A 22,282-nucleotide genomic window follows, 5' to 3' on the forward strand; every position below is an offset into this window, starting at 1 on the left:
TTCTCCCTGTCGTGTGCGATCAGTGTCGGTCACCGTTTCAATGAGCTCGTGTGAGAGGCTTTCAGTCACGAGATGTTTCTGTGCAGGGGAAAGGTGGACTAACCGGGAGAAGCGGGGATCCAGGAGGGCCGCTTTATTGAGGAAAAGCCACTCGCCGCTCTCTTGAGGAAAAGCCACTCGCCGCTCTCTTCTTTATAGCGCATTTTTACAGTTCGAATGGAGAATTACACTTCGAATTCGAACTTTTCACCCCAACTTCGAACGAATATTCGAACTTCGAATAAAAAGTGACAGCCCTAGCGCGTAGGCTGAATCGCAATCGTGTCACGACAAATAAGATTGGCCAATGCACACTGAAGATAAATTAAATAATTGTAAAATTCCTAAAATTATCCCCCCTCTGGCGAACAAAATGTTGCAGCAGGCGGAAAAAGAAAATATTTATATTTTTTTAATTCCGATTATTAATTTACCTGTATCGAGACGGAATCGTTCTAGAGAGAATCGCGATGCAGCGAAAAATCGATAATTTTTCCCAACCCTAAAAAACACCCTGCTAGCACTCAGAAAATAACACAGGCCCTCCGTGTCTGGGGCTTATATATCCAAATCCCTCTTAATCAGCTTTTAGTGTGACCTCGGGGATCTTTAATACGCCACCTCTCGTGAAACAAATGTTATGCAGATGTTTGCCATAAATGCAACAAGCCTTTATGGACTTTAAATATGTGTAAAAGTAGGGTCATTATGGTAAATTAGAGTCTCTGAGCATTTCAGTGGCCATGATTAACTTTCCGAGGTCCACTTGTGTCCCTCCTAAGGTTAAAGGGACACTGTGTAAAAATTACTCCCATCTAGTGGTACAATTGTATATTGCATTCAAACTAATAGTGCTCGCTTGTTAAAAAACTACGGTGGGCAGTATGTGCCAAGAAGCTGTGTCATGACATCCAAAACTACCTCATCGAGTCATTCGATGATGAGGTTCGTTATTTCAAACAAATTTCAAACTGCATTGAATCATTAGTGGAAGCTAATGATGTATGAGTAATTACTCCTCGAGCAAGATAGTGAATTATTTCGGTCATCATTCACGCGTTTGCATTTCCTGTACCACGTAGTGCTTTTTGTCCCTCTCGGCAGTTCATAGATCAGAAGAACATTGAAGCCTCCATGAAGCTTACCCGTCCTATGTAACTACATATTCGTTATTCTTCGCTCAGGAGGATAAGTGAGATTTTTGGCAGAGATCATTTTACACCAATGAGGACTTATTTGTTAATGAATATGTTGATTTGAGGTAATAAATGACTTAAAATATTACACAGTGTCCCTTTAAGGATATTCAGACGGGGCCAGAAGGTGGCCCAGCTGTCTCCTGGAGGATCCCCATGTAACGTGTGATAAAGTACACAAGCCAGCCTCTAGGGCGTGAAAGGTTCTTAGTAGTCCAAATATGTTGGAGACTGTTAACAGAATCCAGTAAAGCATTTTCCGTCAGTTCTGTTCTGGCCAATTGCAAGTGACCTTCATTTGAATAGGTCCAATAATAAAGTGAAACTGTGTAGTTCTGCCCATGTGGTTGGACTTTAGTGTGTGGTTGCTCTTTAGTTGTATTTCGGATAGTGTGTAAGAACTAAGACCGATAGGGGAGAGCCCATCTCGCCTGCATCCTGGTTGGTCAGGTTACATCCCAGAAATAAAGTCAGGAGCTAAGATAGAAGTGTAACATTTAACATTGATGCCAAATGTTAACCGTGAGATGTATTTAAAGTGAGTGTTCGTATAGCCCAAATCAGTACAGGATTGAACTTTCTTGCATTTTTTGAACCATGATAGCTAATTATTCAACGTCCATGACAAATTACCTTTGACATAATTTGTTAGTTTGACTTTACTGCCCTACTGCTTCCCTCTTAACATATAAATATACACCCCTATATGGGATGTATATTTATTAGAGCTGTCAAGCGATTAAAATATTTAATCGTGATTAATCGCATTAATGTCATAGTTAACTCACGATTAATCGCAATTAATCACAAATTATTTTTCTATGCTAAATATCCCTTGATTTTTTTGTCCCATAATTCTTCTCATTTTAATTCTCTTATCAACATGGTGAAGTGCATCGGCTTGCCTTGTGCAAATGTTTTTTTATTGATAACAACATTGGCATATACTGATCAAAACAGGACGATATAAAAAAGAGCCTATAGTGCAATTAAACGACTGCTTTGAACAAATGTAATTTGAACATAGCAGTCAGGCTACTGCTTCTTTGTTTGGAGCCAAAGAAAAAAAATAAAAAAAATCTTTTTTTTGTAAAATATAATAATTGCGTTAATCGCGCGATAAAAAATTGAACGCCGTTAAAATTGGTTTGCGTTAACGCCGTTAATAACGCGTTTAACTGACAGCTCTAATATTTATCTATCCTCCTCTGCCATGTTGCCTCACTGTCTCTCACTGCTGTCTTGCCCTCACACTTACTCTGTCCATCCATCTCAACTAGGGATGTTAACCGATGACCGTTTGACCGTTGGTTCACCGTATGAACGTTAACCGATCAATCTTGTCGCTGGTCGGTTAAAAAAAAAATTGGGGCTCAGTGTGGACTGTGGAGTGTGTGTTGGTTTCACTTCACACAAAAAGATGATCAGATGAGGTGACTTGTTGGAAGATGGACAGACACAGACTAAATGCTATAAGACTACAGTTAGCCATCTCATTCCAAGATCTGTTTGTGTGAAGTGAAAAATATTATCCCTCACACTAAATTTTTCCATCTCCTCCACACTAAACTAGCGGCGATTCTTCGGAGCTGTCATTTTCCTAAATGAGCCGTGGCAATGTTTCAAATGAGCTCCTAACGCTGCCCTCTTCAGATGGCCCCACTCTCTACACACAGTCGACTTGCAGTAAGCATGCCTCGTGTTTCAATTCAAACACAGGTCGTGCCGCGGTTAGAGCCACTGCCTCACTTGGAGAGTATGTGTGTGTGAGTCGGAGGCAGAACGGGAGAGAGATAAGCAGAGTTACGAAATAGCAGGTGGCTGGCGCGGTTCGAAATGGCTGTTATTTCAATTTGCACATTTTAATCTGATGGGTTAACTGGTATCAACCGGTTATTGAGGCTCGGTGGTCAGTCAAGAATATGTGACATTTTCCCCATCCATAATCTCAACATGACTAACGTTGGTATGCTTTTAAATTATATTCTGTCAGTAACCCCTTTTATTTTGTATTTCTTTATCTCCCTTTCTACCTCCTGGTTCTCTTGCCTTTGCCCATGCCAGTGTTTGTGTGAGTTCTATGCAAACCACTGTGCCAGGATAGAGGCCCTGCAGGAGACGCTTCAAGAGGAAGAGAGTGGGAGACAGGTAGAGCACAGTGCCTCTCCTGGTACTGCAGCTGAAATATTAATAGCTCAACAATCCTACTTGCTAATCCTACTTACTAGTGGTATAGTAGCGATGATAATGTAAATGGGCTGCATTTATATGGCGCTATTCTAACCATTGTCCACCCAAAGCGCTTTACAATATTGCATCACATTCACCATTCACGCACACATTCACACACCGACAGCGGAGTCAACCATGCAAGGCGACAGCTTTGCGGGAGCAGTTAGGTGCCTTGCTCAAGGACACCTCGACACTCAGCTAGGAGGAGCCGGGGATCGAACCAACAACCTTCCGGTTACCAGCCAAGCAGCTCTACCTCCTGAGCTACTGCCGTCTATGATGGAAAGTAAACTTAAAAACAGCATGCTGATGTCATGCAATTGTCACTTGTTGGACAAAAGCTTTGGGAAATAGTAACTTTTATTTGTTAGTTTAAATCGTTTGCTTAGTATTTTTGGATATCGAGCCCCTGATAACATAAGGTGTATGTAAAACATTGTTTCACATACACCTTGCTCAGTGCTGCCCCTGGGTGCAGACAGTTGTATGGCAGCCTTTCGGTTTGACTGATCACCTTCACTCACACACAAACTTGCATACATTGCCACTGGTATGTTGTGTGTTTTTTCTCTATGGATTGATTTATAATGAGCAGTTCTATCTCTTATCTGGACATCGTTTGTCTGATGTGCCCCCAGTCTCTTTATTTCTTTTCTCCCGCCTCCAACAGTGACAGTCACCAGTGAGAGTCACTGTCACTGTTGGTCTGGGCTTTATTCATTTAATAAGTGTGGGCTTAGAAAAGTCAGCCAAGACAGATCGTCTGGGCTGACTTTTCTAAGCCCACACAACATATCACACAACAAATATGTATCTCCTGCATTTTTGTGATCATTTGGTGCTGTTTCTTCTACCGTTGCAACAAAATCAAGCAATTCTGAGTTTTACTAATTATTATATTTTAATATATTTTCATTAATTTAATAATGTTCCCATGCTTATTGAAAAAGATAGGGAGGGCTTTGCCCCACTAGCCCATTGATACGAGCCGTCCCTGCGCTAATGGACCTCGCCCCTGTGCTGCATGGCATTTCAGCGACGCATCACTACGTTGTTCTAACCTCACACCATGCCACTAACAAGGGACAGCCAATTAACACACATCAGCAGCTAGCACTGTATGCAAAACCATATGTAAGATGTCTCAACATCTCTAGTGTCCCCCACCCCACAATTCTCGTCTCCTGTCATGCAGCATGTGGACAAAGTGCATAGTTAGCCGTTGTGGTTCCCATTTCTAGGCAGAATTTCCTAATAGCTCCTGAGCGGCTGGTGTCCGGAATTGAGCAAGTGCCACTTTAAATTTTACTCAGAGATCAGATTATTAGTGGGATATTGTGCCATTTGTGGAATGGAGATGAGACCTTTATGGTCTGTCCCCCATGAAGCCGTCCCATGAGTTGACCAGCAACCTACTCTACTGTTTTCAACCGCAACAGTTGTTTTCATTTTATCAGTGTGTGTGTGTGAGAATGAAATTGGGAAGTGTGTGTGTGTGTGTGTGTGTGTGTGTGTGTGTGTGTGTGTGTGTGTGTGTGTGTGTGTGTGTGTGTGTGTGTGTGTGTGTGTGTGTGTGTGTGTGTGTGTGTGTGTGTGTGTGTGTGTGTTTTCAGTGCCCGGTGCAGTTACATGATTGTGAGTCAGCCGCCAGGGTGCGCTTTACTTGACTTTACACCACCAACTCATCCTCCTTCCTTCATGTCCCTTACCTCCTCTACATTCATCCTTGCTTCCCCACCACCTTCCCTTTGGCTCATCTGACTTGTATGCTCTTATTTTACCCTTATAGTGCTTATTGAATAACTATAATTAAGCCAGTTTACGCTAGCAGCTGATCGTTCATAAAGTACTTACCTAGCTAAACTGGCTTAGGAATTACAAACCAGCTAAAGCTACTTGTTACTTGGAAGGCAAGTTGTACAATTGTGTGTGTGTGTGTGTGTGTGTGTGTGTGTGTGTGTGTGTGTGTGTGTGTGTGTGTGTGTGTGTGTGTGTGTGTGTGTGTGTGTGTGTGTGTGTGTGTGTGTGTGTTGAAATGACTACAGTTTACTGCGGTAGTGATGAGGCACATCCTAACAGCACAGCTGGTTGGCATAAAACTGACAGCTCACCACTTTCTCTTCCTCTTTTACAAAGAATGCTGCTTCCTACAAGTTCTTCCCAACTGCAATGTACAAGGCCAAGAAAAATATAAACAAGCGTAATTTTACTAAGGATAAAGATGATCTTGATGTAAAATAGTTGAAAATAGTCAATTTAATGAAGCGTGATCATAGGAAGACATAGGCAGCAATTACCAAGCCTCTTCATTGAGACAATGGGTGTGCATATGAACGTTCACATTGTTAACACAAGCAGCAAAGGGTTTTAAATACGGTACACAAGGACAAAGTGGTTCCCAGAGTTTCCAACTATTCAGGTGCGATTCAAGGCAACTAAAGGTAATTACGGTCTAGTCTAGGGCCCTAGTTGTCAGTAAAAATACTGAGAGTCTGAGATGATAAGCAGTTCATGTTCAAATCAGGAAGGGGGGAAGTTGGGGGAGATAAGTTACTTCATACAAAGGGGGAAAGGTGGTCAATCCTGAGGAGAAGGCCATAGGCCTGGCTGTAGTGTTAGGTCTATCCTGGGGAGAAGACCATAGGCCTGGCTCTAGTGTTGGGTCTATCCTGGGTAAGAGGGCTATTCCTGGCTGTAGTGTTAGGTCTATCCTGGGTAAGAGGGCCATAAGGCCTGGCTTTGGTGTTTAATCTATCCCTGTAGTGTTAGGTCTATCCTGGGTATTTATTTATTTATCTATCTATCTTGTAAAAAATCTTGGCATTCAGTCTGTGGAAACAAAGGAAGAATTTCATTGCACAACTGAGTCCTCATGTCTCATTTGTGCATATGGCAATAAACACATTGAATTGAATTGAATGGCCATAGGCCTGGCTGTATTGTTAGGTAGGTCTATCCTGGGGACACTACACAATACTACAGCCATAAGGCTGTAGTGTTGGGTCTATCCTGGGAGAGGCCCATAGGTCTTTCTGTAGTGCTAGGTCTATCCTGGGTAAGAGGGCCATAGGCCTGGCTGTAGTGTAAGGTCTATCCCGGGGAGAGGGCCATGTGGCTGTAGTGTTAGGTCTATCCTGGGGAGAGGGCAGTGTGGCTTTAGTGTTAGGGCTATCCTGGCTGTAGTGTTAGGTCTATCCTGGGGAGAGGGCCATGTGGCTGTAGTGTTAGGTCTATATTACGGAGATGGCCATTGGCCTGGCTGTAGTTTTAGCTGTTTTGGTTATGTTTGTAGAGGAAATAAGTTTTCTTTGAGCTGCAAAGAGACTTTATGCAAAGGCTTATTTTTTTATAATACTATACTATAGCACTATACCATACTATATGGAATGGGAGCTTACAGGTTTTATGTGTTTTTTAAATTCACATCCAACTGCAAACAATCAAATAATATTCACATGATCGACTAGTTTTTTCATTTTATTCTTATTTTAATTTGGATTCTATGGTTACGTTTGTATAGTTTTACATAATTTCTGCATGTGTGTCCATGCAATCACAAGGTATAGTATATTGTGATTTCTAGAATATGTTGTGTTCTAATTATCGCATCATATTATAACTAGGCAGATTAAAAGCAGGGAGCTAAAGAGATTATTGGTTCCTCCCATTTTCGGTGAGGCCGAAAATCTATTTGCATTTAAAAACTTGTGAATCGTAGACCTTTGGTCAAATACTAAATGGTGTTGCTATCATTCAACTCAATACAGTTTAATCTTAATTCAACTCCTTCATGCAAAGCTAACCTTTATCCTCAAGTAGTTTGATGTTGATCTCACTAATGTTCTTGCATTATATTTATTGCCTGGAATTATAACTTATTTGAAAGTATAACAAAGTATGTTTTTTTATCCCAAGGCAACTGCCTTGACTAACCACTAATGAAGTGATTAATAGCGTGTGCAGTAAATGGAGCAAAGCTATAAAGCCATTTCCTGAAACATGGCATCATGTGACACTTAGTTTGGCTGGTCACCTGCCTCAACCCTCCCCTGCTCACCGCTCACTCCCTCCCACAATGCATTGCAGGAGCTAAGGGAAATTCACTGCCGTCAGCAGAGACAGAAGCAGAAAGAATCGGAGGGGTATGCTCACACGCAAACACACCCATTCTCACACGCACACACACAGAATGAGAAGAGGTCGGCTGAGCTCCAGGACATCAGGCAAGTTACGGAGAAATGATACTTGATATGTTTTTGATAATAAAATCCATTGAAAAGTTATAAAAGGTCTCTTTAAGGCCCCGTTTATACCAAATGCAGAGAAAGGATTGTACTATTGGGAAACAGATGCACTAAAATGTCAAAATGTGGGAGAACTGTCTTAAAAATGGCATCACAGACCCGAACGTTTGGGATCAGTGCATTATACGATCTTAATAAGAAGATTATGCCATTATACTGTACCGTCAAATCAACTACCTATTAATGATGTTGGTATGACATGGGTTTCCGTTTGCTGTATGTAAGAGAAAGAGTGTATGTATGCAATTGTGCATAATAGTTTATATTTATATTTGTGCACACACGGTTTCTCAGGTGTCCCTCCGAAGAGGTGGGGGCCTGGAGAGGTGAGGGGGGCGCTTTGGCCCCAAAAGTGCCCAGTCCCGGGGGGACGTCCGCGTCACAGGCCTGGCTGAACCGGGTCACCCTGGAGGAGGAGGAGCGGAAGAGAAGGGGGGTGGAGGAGGAAGAGGAGGGTCGCAAGCAGACGTTGGAAGGAGGACAAGAGAAGGAGGACGAGGGCATAGCCAACAAGGACGTGCAGGATAAAGTCAACAAGCTGTTCAGCCAGCAGCCGGACCCCTGGGCCCCCACAGGTGTGTGTTCCCGTTCAATCATGTTTTATAGATGGGGTTGGACGGTGGAGACGTGTTGAACTAACTGCATATCCAAAACGCTTTGCAATGTGATTTGACAAGTGCTTTCAAGGAAAACACAAATGCAAAGGCCACAACCCAAATGCAAAGGCTAGAACCCAAATGCAAAGGCTAGACCCCAAATGCAAAAGCAACAACCCAAATGCAAAAGCAACAGCACAAATACAGAAGCAACAGCACTAATGTATAAGCGACAGCACAAATGCATAAGCAACTGCACAAATGCAAATGGAACGGTTTATACTATCCTCTTTGAGGATAGTATAAACCTGTACATATAGCATACACGTTTATAGAGTATACAATAATAGTTAGCCGACAATTATAGTCGAATAGTCAAATACATTGTTCAGTGTGTATTTTCTGTTGATGCAGATTCAAATTTTGTATATGCAGTCGGTTTGACAGGTCTGGACCACTACAGGATTTTCTGATGTTTGAGGTACATGATATCCTCTGTATCTTTTTCTGTTTCAAAATTCAGTTTTTGAAAGATTCAACTATTGTTAGAAATTCTTAGAAATCCAGCTTACCTTGCTGCCAACGACACAAACAACATGTGTCCTAAAATTATATAATAACTGTTATATAAGAACTCAGTTGAGCCATGAAATATTTTAATAAAGGTTTCCTCATTAGGTTTGTTTTCTGTTGAAATCTCAATCCATCTCACAATGCTTTAGTTATGAATATAATCGCAGGATGGCTTTCATTATAACTTTAATCCTATTGTATCATGGCATACGACATGTCATGGTAAAGGCTTCACATTGTCCATCTCCACAGGCTTTATTACGCAGTTGTCCATTGCCTTGTCCTAAGAATTTCACTGCCAGTATAACCCTCTGTTGCACTGTACATTTGACAAATAAAACACTTTGACTTTGATTTGGACTTGTGTTGTGATCTTGTGGTTGCCATAGGGATTGCAGAGCGGGCTCCGGCTCCCGGCCTGTTGGAGCAGAAGGTTCCAGTCACCAGCTTCGACCAGCAGCCCATGAAGGTGGTCTACTACAGGGCCCTGTATCCCTTTGACGCACGAAGCCACGACGAGATAAGCATCGCGCCAGGGGACATTGTTATGGTTGGTCATACACAACACACACCACACAAACACATTATTCTGTACACTCAATTAATGTCACATTGATTGGTAAAAGTCCTGTGTGGGTGGGTGTCTGAATGCAAGCTTGGAGCGGGACAGGAAATTAATGGAATGACGGGCGGTGAAGATGTTTCTGTATAGAAGATTCTGTATTAATCTGGTTGTTAGTGGTTATTAGTGCTGAGCTCGATGATTCAGATATTGGTTTGTTACATATGCATTCAAATCTCAATTCTGGATTCATATGCTTCAGGTGGGGGGTTTCTAAAAATATATTTGCGAACCAAACGAATATCCCGGTGAATACTTATGATACTTAATATGTATGGAAGGGAGCGAGACACCCCAGTTCCACCAGTCCAGTCCACCCACCACTAGCCCTCATCAAAAGGATGAGCAGGCCGTGTGACGTCTGGGCTTCACTGGTTTGGTATTGGGATGTTAGGCCATTATCCTAACACCTCAGTGTAGCACTTGGACACCTGCCGTCCAGTGTGATAATCAGCAGACTGAGACGTTCTCCCACCCGCACTGATGCTCTGATGAGTTGATCTGAAGGCTAATGGTGCCCACGCAGTAATCCTACCTGATATCCTAGTTTATCTTTTTGCGTTACAAAAACAAAACAACAGTAGTTGTAAACAGGAAAAAAGCATCAATTGACAACTGATTCTGCAGCAGGAGTCTCCGCCGGCTACCCCTCAAGCAGGAAAAGATGAGCACTATGAACTCACTTTTTTTGAGTTTCTTCCTCAGAATATTCCAATATTTGTTGGGAAAACCTAACAAATATTCAAAGCTTGAATTGATGTATTCGGGCCAGCCCTAGTGTCACTTACCAAACCTTCCTGTGTCGTAAATGTGTTTGACTCTAGATTGTCCCTTCATAGTGTGCGTGGGTCTTTGTGTGGATTTTCCCACGTGTGTGGATGTGTAATAACTGTTTGCTTTCTCCTTTGCCATCCAACCTGAAGGTTAAAGGGGAGTGGGTAAGTTCTTGCCCCGCCCACTGTGTTGTCTTCACCAATCACAGGCCATGACTTAGTTGTTCAGAGCGGCTCGTTGGCTCGTTCAGAGCCAGTGGATGCATGTCTTTATCTTGATTTGAGTCACACCTTGTTGTTGTCGTTGTTTGTTACACCTGTTGTTTGACCTGCTGCCTGATGCACCTCTAACCGTCTGAACAAGAAAAACACATTCTCCTGTCAGACAAGTTTCATACGGCACCATAAGTACTAAAGCAGGCAATGCCCTACCTCCTGTTGTTGGCCCAAACTATTGTTTGCTTGGACAACAAGTCAGGAATACTGGATAATCCTGCATTTTGGATATCCTTTCTTTGCTTTTGGGTTTAAAACCACCACTCATCCCCATACAGTGGTCGATATAGGGAGTGTTAATGCAGATCTTATACTGCTTTGGATGTGGAATTGATGGCTTTGTTGCTGTTGCATTATTCCAATAGGTGGATGAGTCCCAAACCGGGGAGCCCGGTTGGCTAGGAGGAGAGCTGAGGGGACGGACTGGATGGTTTCCGGCCAATTACGCAGAGAGGATCCCTGACAGCGAAGCACCAATCAGCCTGCGTACCTCTGCCTCCGCCACGCCCACCCCCACCCGGCAGCCTGTAGCCACCCCTCCCCCCGCCCCTGGACAGAGCTCCTCCGCCTCTTCAGTCAGCAGTAACTGGGCCGACTTCAGCACCACGTATGTACCGGCTGATAGCTCAGTACATTGCAGATATGTATAGAAAATAGTTTGAAAGCAAAATTTAAAAAACAAGATTTAAATGTATTATATTTTAGAACTCAATTGAAGAGTGGGTGTATGTGTCTTTGTCTGTGTGTGTGTGTGTGTGTAGCTGGCCCTCCACAACAGCCAACCAGTCAGACAGCGAGGGATGGGATGCCTGGCCAACATCCTCCACCAATCAGAACCCTTCCCTTAGTGTTCCTTCCGCTCAACTACGCCAGCGTTCCGCCTTCACACCCGCCACCATGACATCAGGCTCCTCCCCATCTCCTGTCCTGGGACAGGTAGCATTGTTACTTTAAAGGTCCCATGACATGCAACCAGGTGTGGTGTGATTAGCCGTTACAAGCTGTTTTGAAAATCGGCCCCTTATGTCATCACAGGTGGGCGTGTCGACCTAGATGTGTGCTGGATAGAGCAGTCTACCAGCCTACCCAGTGGACTGTAGCAATTGTTGCTCATCTATCCGTCACACATCTAGGTGGACACGCCCACCTGTGATGTCATAAGGGGCAGATTTTCATCATACCACACCTGGTGGCATGTCATGGAACCCTTAAAATAATGTTATTTTACAATTATTAGGAAAATTATGTTTACAGTGACTTACAATATGACACATTCTTGGTGTCATATTCGTCGTAAGTTGGTTACTGAGGATGAAATTATTGTAAGCTTATTTCTCTGTCCCTTTCTCTCTTTATTTCTTTCTCTCTCTCTCTCTCTCTCTCTCTGTTTAGGGAGAGAAGGTAGAAGGCCTGCAGGCTCAGGCCTTGTATCCGTGGAGAGCCAAGAAGGACAACCACCTCAACTTCAACAAGAATGAGGTGGAAATGATCATACCACTCATGCCTTGGTTATATTATTTATTGATTTATTTTAAAGAATAACAATAATAAGTGTTTACATTCGAGCATTATGGTAATGCATTTCTTTAGTATGGTATCCCATGGCTTCCTCATACTCCTCTTCTTGTGGCAGGTCATCACAGTTCTTGAGCAGCAGGACATGTGGTGGTTAGGGGAACTGCAGTCTGGCCAGAGGGGCTGGTTCCCCAAGAGCTACGTTAAGCTCATCTCAGCCTCCATGACTGCCCCGCCCCCCCCAGCAGCCCCTTCCCCGGCCCCCCCACGCAGCAAGACCAGGTGATGGGCTGGAAGAGTCACAAGTGGAGAGACAAGTGATCTTTCACATACAAGGACTCCTCTGTGGTGCATTGGTGCACCACACAGATATACAAGATATTTAAATACACCAACGCTAGAGGATACAACATAGATGCTTGTGTATAAAAAAAAGAATATCTATACATATAATCAATGTAATGTTTCAAAAAATATATATTATGTTCATCGAATATATAATAAGTAAGTACAAGTAAGTACATCTTATAAAACATAGTAAATGTCTTGACTGTGTTACCTGATATATTTCAGGACCACTGATTCCTTCACACTTCTTCCCCCTAGTGAGTCTGGAGCGTCAGAGAGTCCCCCCTGTGGAAAACACCCCTCTCCCTCCCCCACAAAGCTGTCAGATTCTGGGGAAGGTAACACACACAAAATCAAACACAACTCTGCTCACACACATGCAAGCTCAACAACCACACCCACTGTCTGCACACATCGGCCCTGAATGATCTCGCCCTGTGCACCAACGAGAGCAACACACACACACACACACACACACACACACACACACACACACACACACACACACACACACACACACACACACACACACACACACACACACACACACACACACAGGGGCTCATTGTGCTGTGTCTGTCTCTAGAGTATATGGCCATGTATACCTACGAGAGCAGCGAACAGGGAGACCTCAGCTTCCAGCAGGGTGACGTCGTCTTGGTGACCCGCAAAGAAGGGGATTGGTGGACCGGCGTGGTCAGCGGCAAGAACGGGGTCTTCCCGTCCAATTATGTGAAGCCACGGGACTCCAGCTCTGAGGTTTGTTACACTCCCAGCTAGGGATGGGCACGAGTAGTAAATTCCAAACTCGAGTGATCGAAGGAATTCCTCGAGGATCATCGAGTACTCGTTAAATCAAATCTATTTTTAGAATGCAACGAATCTGCAGCAGGAATAGGCCTGATGATGAACGGCAATATTACCAACCAAACATGTAATGCTTATTCTCCATCAAAACAGTCAGAGTTATCAGAGTATTAATTATTTATTTTTGCAAACGTTCAAAACACATTTTCCTTACAAAAATAAATATGCGTCTCACAATTTAAATCACGTCGAACCAAGGCCTGTAACAGTTTAAAAAAAACGAAACAAGTAGCCTAACCATTGCAAATAAATGCTTAAAGCTGCAAATAAAACGGCAGCAAATGGACTATGGAAATACTCAGCGTTGTGATCTTCTCTACACGCCCGGGATTACAGCTGCGTCTTGCGGCGGTGAAAATAGCCGACACACTTTCACTTTCACCGTTGCTGCGGGTCCCGAACTCACCGTTGTGTTTCAGGAGCATATGTTGCCGCATAGTACTTTCTGGTAGCTCGATTTCGCTTGGCATATTTTACACTTCACCTTATGATCTCCTATTTCTTTAAAGTATTTCAATTCTTCGCTGCGGTTTGCTTTAACCTCCATCTCTTAACTTTTTGAATTCTGGCGTGCCTGCACACGGCACGGAACGCGCCATGGAAATGGATGCATTTAATTTTCTTTGTGCCCACGTCATGCGTTAGTGGCGCCGACAGAAATGGATTTTGACGTTAACGTGTGACCGGTAGACAGTGTTCTGTGTAACGCGTTACAAAGTAAGTAACACGTTAATACAGTAACGTAACTACTGTTTCATGTAAAAAGTTAATTTGCGGGCATTTACTGAAAATATGGAAACGAAACGTAGTTCCTTTTTCAATTCGGCGCAACGTTACTTTTACCCAGGGACAGATTTGACAGCGATACTGCCTTCTCAGGCAGTATGCTATTCTCAATCCACACCGTACGAGACAGACGCTGGTAGCGTGAGGCTGTCTCTGCATGTCTTCCACAGATATCGCTTCCGCAGGCAATTTACAAAGCCAGTTCTTACGACCACAAAAACCAGCGCTGGAACGAGATCACAAACGCCGTCACTGTCAACCTGTGTAAGGACATGGTTCCCTTTCAAAATGTCGATAGAAAGGGCTCTAAAGGGATGGTCCAAACACTCAATCATAGGTACGCGTAACCTGCCCGCACACAATTCAGCCAAATTGAGACGCCAAAACTATACGGCAAGGTCATCGAGCAAGTGGAGAAAGAAATCCATACTATTAAACATTAGTGTTTGTAAGAGATGGAAGTAACTTGAGAAAAAAATTATAATAATCTTTTCATGCAGTTTTGCTGCCTAACCAATATTTTACCCCTTCAGAAGCATTTATATTGACACTAGAAGACACAATTAACATACCGTGATATAATACCGCTACCGTCTATGCCTCAAATCATACCTTTACATACATTTTAGTACATACCGTACAGCCCTACACTGACTAGAGTAAATGGATGGGCTGAGCCAAGGGGATTATTTTATGCTTAATGATCTAATGTCCACAGAAAATCGGTCGCCAATGATACACGGCTCTGTGATGATGTAAATGCGTAGTTATGCAAGAGGCCATGGAAACAACCCATGGTTTTGTGGTTATTTTTGGATGGTAGGCATGCTGGCGATAGGGAAGGCTTCATAGATGGCCCTGTCAGTCGCTTGCTTAACTCTAGTGTTGCAGGGGCTTCGGTATCGAGGCTAAGCGCATTTTGGTAAGCAAGCCAGAGAGGCACTTCAAACATACCAGGCTTCCGTGAATTTATTATAATATGGATGGATTTATGTATGCATTTTCCTGTCGTGTGACGGGATCAAATGGAATAGCTCCGAGGACTTTAAATATTCATAGAGCAGCGGATTTGACCTGTTTTAATTACATGCAAGGGGGACAGGGATCTGTTCAGTTTAGGTTCATGTTTAAAGCCGGCCTGGGTTGTAACGTCTCCCTGAGGTCAGGTTAGGTTCCTGTTAAAAGTCTCCCTGAGGTCAGGTGAGGGTCCTGTTCAAAGCCCGCCTGGGTTGTAACGTCTCCCTGAGGTCAGGTTAGGTTCCTGTTAAAAGTCTCCCTGAGGTCAGGTGAGGGTCAATAATGGCAATGCTATTGAAATTGTTCCTAAATAATAAATCCTCAAAAATAAGAAGAGATATATTTTTCAAAACTAAAGGTTGTAGTAGGACCATAAAGAGGCCATGCCTCTATGGAACGAGTTTTGGGGCTCTAGAGTCAATAATGGCGACGCTATTGAAATTGTTGCTAAATAAAAAATCTTCAAAAATAAGAAGAGATATATTATTCAAAGCTAAAGGTTGTAGTAGTACCATAAAGAGGCCATGCCTCTATGGAACGAGTTTTGGGGCTCTAGCGTCAATAACGACGACGCTATTGACATTTTACCATTGTGGTAGTTTTCTGCAGTTTTTTGCAGATGGTCCCTAACCTCACGGCTGAAAGCCAACAGCTCATGGAAGCCAATGCACTTCACCGTTCGCTAAAGACGGCTCGTTTGGATGAAAACAATGTTGTAGCTGGTTCTCTAGGTTACTACATTTAGCTAGAGGTGTAAATTGTGTCACAACGATGTTTCATTTGAATCTATTGAACCGCAAACTCAGAATATGCCAATTTATTTCCAACTTTACGGAAGTTCCTTTCCGTTTATATGCTTTACTTACAAGTGCGTGAATTGACCTGGGCATGAAGTGCATATCCAGCGTCCGTAGCGCACAGAATTTTATATTATAATATAAGATTCGTATTTTAAAGAGTTAAGCTGAAGCTCTCCTCTCCTCTTGTTAAAAAAAATGAAATTCAGCAGCGGCGGTGATATTTCAGCAGCGGCGTACCGCCACTGCTAGGTGCATATAGGGAAAACACTGTACTATAATAGAAGGCCTGTAGCACCACAAACTCAAGTTATTCATGTGCGCATGTGCCAAGCAGCCTGCAGCTCACACACACACAGCACTCGCGAACGCATGCATACACCGCAAGCACGCACATGCACATGTACTGTGGTAGCATTAATAATAACAACTTATCTAATTCACTTCAACTAGCTATAAGCAAAGAGGAATCGGAGAGTCCAGGTCAAGTATAGATGGAGAGTTTATTGCCACCCGCAAACGAGAGACAACAAAGCCGAATGGTATCCGCGAATACACACTACTGAATGAATCCCGTACAGCTCCTTATATCCCCAATCCTTACTCAATACAAAGTTGGACTTTCATCAAATATTGATGTGCATAGAATGTTTTTCTGGGTCATACTGTGTGGATGTCAGTATACTCTCATGTCTTCTGAATCCCAATGTGACCTTAGAACATATATTATCCTTATACAAACAGAGATGATGCACACGTGTAAATCTAAGCATTGTCTTCAGAGAGTACATCAAATGGGAGTAGACTGGACCCTCTCACTGGTGTGCCACATGGCACATCAGATGGGAATGGACTGGACTCACTCACTGGTGTCACATAGCACATAACACCTAGGCTAATGGTGATCAGCTCTTTTCCACTATTAAAGTATCTATATGATATGTAGGCCTAATAATAATCATAGTTTAACATAAAATGTAAGGTTAATTTCTACCACAGTACATACATACAACAGTTGAAGTTCCAGAGGAAAAGGGAGGACGGCAATCCTCCCATTGACTCCCATGTTTAAAATTTTTGGAAAAAGCTGAATAGTTTAAAAAGTTTAAAGAGTTGAAAACCGTGATAGATAGCCATCATGTCGTTAAAGAGCTGACGTTTTGATATTTGAATGGTTTCTGTAGCTGAAAGTATGGCGGAGGAGTTGAACACCAAAAAACGGGAGGAGGAAGAATAAAAATAAGAATAATAAAGATTTCAATATCTAGGGTGTGAATACTAGAAATTGCATTTCCTGCAGAAAACGTGTGTGAATGCTGAATGAAAAGGGCAAAGCATTGCTGAAAATGAAGAAATGTAAAATTAATTGAACCGAAGAATATGAAAGTAGTAGCTGAAGTAGTAGTAGCTGTATTATAAGTAGTAGTAGCTGAAGTAATAGTAGTAGTAGTAGTAGTAGTAGTAGCTAAAGTAGTAGTAGAAGATGTAGTAGTAGTAGCTGAAGTAGTAGAAGCTGAAGTATTAGGTAGTAGCTGAATTGGTAGTAGTAGTAGCTGAAGTAGTAGGTAGTAGCTGAAGTAGTTGTAGTAGCTGAAGTGGTAGTAGAAGTAGCTGAAGTGGTAGTAGAAGTAGCTAAAGAAGTAGTAGTAGCTGAAGTAGTAGGTAGTAGCTGAAGTAGTAGGTAGTAGCTGAAGTAGTAGTTGTAGCTGAAGTAGTAGGCAGAAGCTGAAGTAGTAATAGAAGCTGAAGTAGTAGTAGTAGAAGCTGAAGTGGTAGTAGAAGTAGCTGACGTAGTAGGTAGTAGCTGAGGTAATAGGTAGTAGCTGAGATAGTAGTAGGTAGTAGCTGAAGTAGTAGTACTAGTAGCTGAAGTAGTAGGCAGAAGCTGAAGTAGTAGGTAGAAGCTGAAGTAGTAGGTAGTAGCTTATGTAGTTGTTGTAGCTTAGGTAGAAGTAGTAGCTGAAGTATTAGGTAGTAGCTGAAGTAGTAGTAGTAGTTGTATTGGTAGGAGTAGTAGTAATGGTTGTAGTAGTAGCTGAAGTAGTAGTAATGGTAGTAGTAGTAGTGGTAGTAGTAGTAGGCAGTAGAAATGTTGATTCGATTTAATTAAGTGAGAGATTTTTTTTTTTTGTTCAAAATGTTAAAATCGTATTGGAATAAAGCTGTGTGTGTGTGTGTTGGTGTGTCTTAAGAGAATGGCGGAGCCATTGCCTGTGTGTGTGTGTGTTTGTGTGTGTGTGTCTCTTTAAAAGAATGGCGGAGCTATTGCGTTTGTGCGTGAGTGTGCCTGAACGTCCTCAGTTCTGACGTCAACGGAAATCAATGAGAGCAACTGAATACTATGACGGTTTGAAACTAAAACTGTGATTCTGATCCGTAGATATTATTGAAGATACAAGTGTGTTGATTTGTTACATGGTTGGAACGAAGATAAACTGTACTATATATAGATATATAATAGCAGGCCTGTCGCACCAGTTACTCAAGTTACTCATGTGTGCATGTGCCAAGCAGCCTGCAGCTCACACACACACACAGCACTCGCGAACGCCTGCATACACAGCAAGCACGCACATACACATGGCTCCCATGTTAAAAAAAGTGGAAAACGCTGAATAGTTTAAAAAGTTGAAAGAGTTGAAAACGCTGATCGATAGCCATCATGTCGTTAAAGAGCTGAACGTTATGATATTTGAATGGTTTCTGTAGCTGAAAGTATGGCGGAGGAGTTGAACACCAAAAAACGGGAGGAGGAAGAATAAAAATAAGAATAATTAAGATTTCAATATCTAGAGTGAAGTGTGAATGCTACAGCATTCACGATAATAAGAATAATAAAGATTTCAATATCTAGGGTGTGAATACTAGAAATTGCATTTCCTGCAGAAAACACGTGTGAATGCTGACGGCTGAATGAAAAGTGCGAAGCATTGCTGAAAATTAAGAAATGTAAAATTAATTGAACCAAAGAATCTGAAAGTAGTAGCTGAAGTAGTAGTAGTAGTAGTTGCTAAAGTAGTGGTAGAAGATGAAGTAGTAGGCAGTAGCTAAAGAAGTAGTGGTAGCTGAAGTAGCAGGTAGTAGCTGAAGTAGTAGTAGCTGAAGTAGTAGAAGCTGAAGTAGTAATAGAAGCTGAAATAGTAGTAGTAGCTGAAGTAGTTGTAGTAGCTGAAGTAATAGTTGTAGCTGAAGTAGTGGGTAGTAGCTGAAGTTGTTGTAGTAGCTGAAGTAATTGTAGTAGCTGAAGTAGTAGTAGTACTAGAAGCTGAAATGGTAGTAGAAGTAGCTGACGTAGTAGGTAGTAGCTGAGGAAATAGGTAGCAGCTGAGGTAGTAGTAGTAGCTGAAGTAGTATGTAGTAGCTGAAGTGGTAGTAGTAGTAGCTGAAGTAGTAGGTAGTAGCTGAAGTAGTTGTAGTAGCTGAAGTAGTAGGTAGTAGCTGAAGTAGTAGGTAGTATGGGAGAAATTAACCATTACTTTTATATTAACTTTGAGCATTATCAGGCCTATATATATATATCAGGCATATACATTAAAGGTGCCATGGCATGAAAATTGCACATTATGAGGTTCTCTAACATAAATATGAGTTCCCCTCGCCTGCCTATGGTCCCCAAGTGGCTAAAACTTGCGTTTGGTTTAAAAGGAGAACTAGGTGTTCTGCTCGCCTTTGAAAAAAACGGAGGCTCAAGCCCGCTGATTTGGAATGTGGTTTCCTATGTCGTCACGCTGCATTAAGCTCCTCCCCTTAGTCTGCCTGGCCCGCCCAGAGACTTGGCCCGCCAATGAGACACGACCGTGCGAGCGCCACATAATGTGTGTGTGTAAGTGTTTCTTGTCGGTTCTTTGACGTCTCTTGTATTTCCGCAACGAGACTGTAGTGGGGGTTATCTCAGCCATGGTTGAGAAGGAATTGGGGGAAAGGAACTTTGGCTTTGACTCCCTGAAGTACATGAACTGCGACATGCCGCCGGTTGCCGCGAGGCACCACCGCCCGGCAGCGGGCAACCGGCATCAGGCAGCGCGCGGTTCAGTCTAATTTAGATTGATGTGAAAGTAGAAGAACCAGAGACGTTGCAGAACCCGACAAAGTCGTTTTTTGATTCATTATATCGTCTGGAGGCGCACACAGCTTTTGGCAGTGACAAAATGTATTATATAATATAGATATCTATGTATGATATTATTTAGATATAGAGCTCCAGGACTGTAACGCAAGCGTTGTACACTTCCTTGTTATTTGGATAACCGTTCTGCTTTTGGTGTTATGGCGCATAACTCGTCGGACTCTCGTCTCTGGTATTTCTACAACGAGACTCGTAGTGGGGGTTATCTCAGCCATGGTTGAGAATGAATTGGGGGAAAGGAACTTTGGCTTTGACTCCCTCAAGAACATGAACCACGACTTGGAGGAGAAAGGGATGGTTGGCGGCGAATGTCTCCCGCTTGAGCCCCGCTTCCCGCTGCCGAGGTACCACCACGCTGCAGGAGGCGGAGGTGCCTAAGCGCTGCCCGGCAACAATCCCTTTCTCCTCCTTGTCGCGGTTCAGTCTACTTCACATTGATGTGGACGTGGAAGAACCAGGAACGTCGGAGAACCCAACACGGTCGTTTGAGATTCATAATATCGGCTCACACAGCTTTTGGCCGTGATAATATATAGTGGGTGGGGTGGCTGTAACTATGCACCACGGCTGAATTTCGGGAACGTCTTTGAATACTATGTTAGTGGCCCACTAATACCTATATTAAAGCATCCATAAAATAGCATGTCAAGGCACCTTTTAATAGTGGAAAGCAGAAAAAAACACCTCTGGACTCAGAGTTGGGCCTCATACAGAGCCAGGCAGTCTAGGGCTAAGGCGTACTGACATCCTCCCATTATTTAGATTATCTGCAGGAGATGACCACATACTTAAAGGAATTTATGGTTGACCGTCCCTGCCATATGAGGGAATTCTGAGCCTGTACCGAAGGCGGTCATTTGATATGCAAAACAGCTCAGTTTGAATGGGTAAGAAAGACCGGGATCGGACGACCCGGCAGTGTCTTTGCAAACCTCACTCTGCATTGTTGTTTCTCGTTTGCGGGTAACAATAAAGTCTCTGTCAATACTTTATCCAGACTCCCCGATTCCTCATGTTCTCTTAAATTAGTTGAAGTGATAAAACTCGGTTTAGTTTCCACCACTGAAATAGTTGTTGTAGCTTAGGTAGAAGTAGTAGCTGAAGTATAAGATAGTAGGCCTAGTAGTAATTGTTGTAGTAGTTGTATTGGCAGGAGAAGTAGCTGAAGTAGTAGTAGTAATGGTAGTAGTAGTATTGGTAGTGTGTGTGTGTGTGTGTGTGTGTGTGTGTGTCTTAAGAGAATGGCAAAGCTATTGCGTGTGTGTGTGTGAGTGTGCCTGAACGTCCTCGGTTCTGACGTCAACGGAAATCAATGAGAGCAACTGAAAAGTATGACGGTTTGAAACTAAAACTGTGATTCTGAAGAAAGTTAAATGATATCGAAAATCCGTAGACATTATTGTGTGTACATTTGTTAAAGGCCCACGATGCAACTTCGGGCATTTCTTGGCTGTTTTCTTGGTTTTGGCACGCACATTTCTCTACACAGCGCCCCCTACAGCTTCGTAGTAGATATTTCACAACACTGTCGTAACAACTCGTTGACGACCCTTCCCAATGCACTTCTACGCGAGCCATGTGCATTTGTTTTCAAAGAAGCCGGCGAATGCGTGGAGTCATGTCCGAAGTAGATGTTCATAAAGTGTAGGCATGATGAATTGATGTTACGGGATTGATGAATATAACAATCCCTTAGTTACTTGTGTTTATATCGAGCCGGTTCCGTGTTTGGGGGTCTGTGCCGTAAAGCACCAACGTCCGGAGTTCAGAACTTTCAACACTCCAACGCGTGACGCTTAGCCACGATAGCCATTCAGCGTGGAGCTTGACCCGACATCACTGACAGAGAGTAGTGACCCTTGCATCAGAAGCATACGGCCGACATCTTTCTTTATTCTGGGTGGAAATAGTAACATAGTTACGCCATTAAATGCGTTTATGGAAACATTTTTAGCGAGAAATGTGCATTTTACTTTCATAATGTTCGCTCGGTGAATGTGAAGGATGTTTGGTTTGATAGTTATGACGAAGAGTGAACGCTCCGTTCACTTGCATGGACAGAGTCTCTGGTTGCTAAGCAACCTCAACCTCAACCGTGATTATTAAGTTCTGTGATGGCCCTGGGGATGAAACTGTTCTGCAGTCTGGAGGTGCGGGCTGTAGTGGCCCGGTAGCGCCTGCCAGAGGGTAGCAGGGTGAAGAGATGGTTTGCGGG

The 22,282-nt window shown here is 42.9% G+C and overlaps 1 protein-coding gene across 4 annotated transcripts in view; it reads left to right on the forward strand.

Annotated features, from left to right (window-relative positions):
- The window catches only part of itsn1 (intersectin 1 (SH3 domain protein)), a 98,475-nt gene that overhangs the window by 39,382 nt on the left and 36,811 nt on the right, over positions 1-22,282 (forward strand). For 2 of the 4 annotated variants that reach the window (XM_056610283.1, XM_056610284.1), the window contains exons 18-26: positions 7,554-7,690; positions 8,066-8,346; positions 9,330-9,490; positions 10,977-11,218; positions 11,373-11,547; positions 12,004-12,090; positions 12,245-12,408; positions 12,733-12,812; positions 13,061-13,233. In XM_056610283.1, coding sequence (XP_056466258.1) covers positions 7,554-7,690; positions 8,066-8,346; positions 9,330-9,490; positions 10,977-11,218; positions 11,373-11,547; positions 12,004-12,090; positions 12,245-12,408; positions 12,733-12,812; positions 13,061-13,233 — 1,500 coding nt within the window. Of the gene's footprint in view, positions 1-3,299; positions 3,384-7,553; positions 7,691-8,065; positions 8,347-9,329; positions 9,491-10,976; positions 11,219-11,372; positions 11,548-12,003; positions 12,091-12,244; positions 12,409-12,732; positions 12,813-13,060; positions 13,234-22,282 lie in introns of all 4 variants that reach the window. The other 2 variants (XM_056610286.1, XM_056610285.1) reach the window with 2 other exon arrangements.

This window comes from Gadus chalcogrammus, chromosome 15 (genome assembly GCF_026213295.1).
Source record: "Gadus chalcogrammus isolate NIFS_2021 chromosome 15, NIFS_Gcha_1.0, whole genome shotgun sequence".
Lineage (NCBI taxonomy): Eukaryota > Metazoa > Chordata > Actinopteri > Gadiformes > Gadidae > Gadus > Gadus chalcogrammus.